Source organism: Amblyomma mixtum, chromosome 5 (assembly GCF_055824585.1).
Source record: "Amblyomma mixtum isolate Tamu chromosome 5, ASM5582458v1, whole genome shotgun sequence".
In the NCBI taxonomy this organism is placed as follows: domain Eukaryota; kingdom Metazoa; phylum Arthropoda; class Arachnida; order Ixodida; family Ixodidae; genus Amblyomma; species Amblyomma mixtum.
In genome coordinates, this window is record NC_143016.1 from 90,932,220 (window position 1) to 90,935,936 (window position 3,717).

At 54.1% G+C, this 3,717-nt stretch overlaps 1 protein-coding gene across 1 annotated transcript; it reads left to right on the plus strand.

The window, feature by feature from the left end:
- The first annotated feature begins 1,105 nt into the window (after positions 1 to 1,105).
- Positions 1,106 to 3,180, plus strand: LOC149343000 (leukocyte elastase inhibitor-like). Its single transcript, XM_089545544.1, has one exon. It carries the CDS (start codon positions 1,295 to 1,297, stop codon positions 2,531 to 2,533), a length of 1,239 nt encoding a protein of 412 aa, XP_089401670.1. The 5' UTR covers positions 1,106 to 1,294; the 3' UTR covers positions 2,534 to 3,180.
- Positions 3,181 to 3,717: the final 537 nt, after the last annotated feature.

A 3,717-nucleotide genomic window follows, 5' to 3' on the forward strand; every position in this document is an offset into this window, starting at 1 on the left:
TAGCATACATTGGAAGAGCGCACATACGCGCTTCCTGCCTCTCGATTTCACAACCGGCGGAATTCGAGCCTCAGCATTCTTTGTTTATCTACCCGTGTTTGACTTGGCGAGGATGAATCAGATTCCGCCAGCGTAAAGGAAGGCGCATGTCTTCGGGGCTCCAATATTTGCGAGCTGAATCAGGCTTTACATGATAAAGCGGTGTGATATGAGCATTTCGCTGAGGAAAGACCAAAACAATCCCTAGAGGCCTGTCAATGGTTTCCGCAAGCCTACTGTCGCACATTCTTGATCTGAGCCTTACGCGGGGCACGTGTACACGAGGCAAATTTAAATGACGTATAAGGGAAGAGCTGTTTCCTACAAAGGCAATTTTAGCGCGTAAAAGGCGAGTGTGCAATTGAACTGTCAGAAACCCACGTGTTGCAAAACGTCCCGAAGTATACCACACAGAAGCGTGTTACACTAATCTTCCTTGCACGCGGTATGGCGGCAAGTGCTTTGGCCAGCGTTTATCTTTGGTCTCACACTTCTGTATCTCTAAGTGGACATCCTAGAGCTTATCTAAGCAGACGGGGCAATGACACTACGTCTGCACTGCGTCACTCCGCAAATATAGCACGAGTGACGCGAATCGGGACGAGCTTGGCGCTTCCGGTGGAAGCCCCTGGCGTCATGATTTCACACGATAGCGGGACGCCCTAAACATCTCTACGCCAGAACTTACGGCTCACCGCGCACGCTTGGCGACATTCATCATCGCCCCGTCCGCTTTATCAGCGCGCCGGCAAGCAACGCCACGGCGCCACGTACTGTTTACCGCGCGAGGCGACACCCCCGCCCTCCCGCCCGCACTGAACTATGGAGCGTATCCAAAGAAAGGGGGCACCCGATGAAGGATGCGGAGGAAAGAAAATGGGAAGCGAAACGAGACTACATCGTTTCTTTTTTATTTTCACGGCTCTAACGTCACTCCACGAGCCGGTTCCGGGCATCCTAGCGCGCGCGCGAGCAGGGGAAACCCAGCCGAACCGCCATCGTGCACCGTTTAGGGGCGCCGCTGTACGGCGCTCGTGACGAAACTCCGCCACTGGTGGCGAGTGGAAGGGCGGAGCGCTTGCGCAAAATCGAGAGAGGCTGGCCTTGGTCGCCGAGTCTCGGGGACATAAACTCTTCCGCAGCGGAGGCGATCGCACGGACTCCTGGAAGGCCGGCAGAGAAGGCGCGAAGTTCGCTCGTCACCGCTTGTAAACTTCTCATCGCTGCCGAGCCCAGTATTGTTTCGGTCGTCGCCATGAAGAGGCCTTCCACAAGCATGCTTGTTTTGATCGTGTGGCTGGCCGCGGCACCGCCTGCGGCTGTTTCGGCTGCCGAAGTTGTGAGCCGCGCTACCAACGAACTGGGCATGGCTCTGTACCGTAAGGTGGCAGAGTCGGACCCCAAGGGCAGCAACATTTTCTTGTCTCCAGTCAGCGTGGCCGCTATCCTGGGCATGGTCCAGCTGGGATCCAGGGGCCGCACACGGCAGCAGATTAACGCGGCTCTCGAAGGAGGCGCCGGTTCCAACCGGCTGGCGCGTGGAAGCAATGCGGCGGAAGGCGACGACATCGCAGCCGGATTCGGCGAGCTCTTCAAGGACCTCAACTCGGAGAAGGGCTACGAGCTGCGGCTGGCCAGCGCCGTCTTCTTGGCGACGGGGCTGCCCATCTTTGAACGCTACAAGCGCGACCTGGAGAAGCACTTCGCTTCGGGCGTTTACTCCGCCGACTTCGCCGGTAACGCCCGTGAGGCAGCCGATGACGTCAACGCCTGGGTTCGCGACATGACCGAAGATCGAATCCCCGAGATCATCGAGAGGCCCCTGCCGCCATCGGCACCTATGCTTGTGCTGAACGCAGTGTACTTCAAGGGCCTTTGGCAGACGCCGTTCAAGCCAGAAGACACTATAACCGGTGAATTCTTCAACGAAGGTGGCTCAAAGCCTGTTCCTGTGCAGATGATGCACCAGAAAGGTGAATTTGTGTACGCACTGAGTGAATCCTTGGACGCGCACATCCTCGAGATGCCGTACATCGGAGACCGCGTTGACCTGGTCATTGTGCTGCCGAGACGTCGTGACGGTCTGCGGGAGCTGGAGCAAAAGTTCTCCCTGGAAGCAGCGCGTGAGCCCCTGGCCGCCGCGCTTCCCCGCAAGGTGGACGTGTGGCTTCCAAAGTTCCAGCTGCAGCAAGCGTACAGTCTCAAGGGACCTCTGCAGGCGCTCGGAGTGCGAGACGTTTTCAGCACTCGTGATGCCAATCTGACGGGTGTGTCCTCGAAACGGCCGCTTAATCTGGACGAAGTTTTGCACAAGGCCCTTCTGGACGTCGACGAGAAAGGTACGGAAGCCGTGGCCCTCTCTTCGGGGATCATTCGCCACTCCAAGACGCCCGGAGGCGAGGTCGAGTTCAAGGCTGACCACCCTTTCCTGTTCTTCATCGAGGATGTGAGGACCCAAACGCTGCTGTTCCTTGGAAGGCTTCAGCGCGTGTGAAGGACGCTATCGGGGGGAGAAAGTGCGAGCCCATGACTTTTCCGTGCAAGCGTGGTGCCTGCCTCTCGGCGGGCAAATTCAATGCAAACTGTAAACTCGCGCAAGAGACTCGAACCACTTGGGGATTGCATCCATCGTTGTTGCCTAACAACCGCGGCTTGTTTATAACATTCCACGCACAGCCACGTCATGTTTACAAATGCACGTGTTGTCGCAAGCGCTGAGCGCGAGACGAAGCGGTGTACATGTGGGCCCTTCCCTCGTGCGCGATTAGTCATTGACGTCGGAGTATGTATTCCAAGACATGAGCGTTGGTTAGCCGGGCGAATCAGCGAACGTGCTCGCCGCGGTAAGAGTGCGGCCGACCTTGACGATTATGTATTTCTCGGGCGTCGTTGTAGCGTTGGCACTGTACCAAGTCCACTTGAGGATCTTAGCCACGTGTGGACAGCGTCGACGACCAGCGAGCCGCAATCAAGTTCCTAAGGCCAAGCGGCCCATTTCTACTCCGCGGAGCGCTCCAGAGTCAAGACACAGAAAGAAATTGGAGGAAAGAGTGGGCTGTACGCCCTCTGTTAAATGTTCGTGTGCATCCGCCTCGCAGAGCGAGGGCTGCTTACATGAATAAAATTTGATCTGATGACGGATTTTGTGCACGTGTGATGAGAGTTACTTATTGCTGGTCTCCTTAACTCTGAAGCCTATTTTGAAACAAAGAAAATATTATTCCGTGCAGAGCAGTCGCATAAATGACCTTAGCGTTGCCATGCCCAAATAGGTTTTATCTTTTTGTGCTCATTTTTACGCTGTGCACCGTAAATTGCGGTTTCTTGTAGGAATTTGCATGGTTTAACAATAAGGAGTCATCTTTCAAGCGACTATAAAATTAAGGCGCCAAGTAGCTTTTTGCGTAAAATTAATTCGCTTTCAAGATGAGTACAGAATTGTTCTAATGTGTAGCTAAATGTTTCAAGCCTTATATAGGTGAGATCATTGGTTAAAAATATTTCTTCTAACAAAGGACTCATATCATTTGGAGTTGCGTACGCTAAAGAATGTTGATGGTGGAAATTCGCGCAAAAAACCCAAGTCTCCTTTGGCGGGAGAGCTGGAAAGGTACGTGAAGTAATTCTACACCTAAAACTAAAGGATAAATCCGAGCCAATCTTGTACAATTTTCATGC

What these genes read in the sequence shown, in the direction of transcription:
- LOC149343000 (XM_089545544.1), top strand. Translation starts at nt 1,295, where the DNA reads ATGAAGAGGCCTTCCACAAGCATGCTTGTTTTGATCGTGTGGCTGGCC.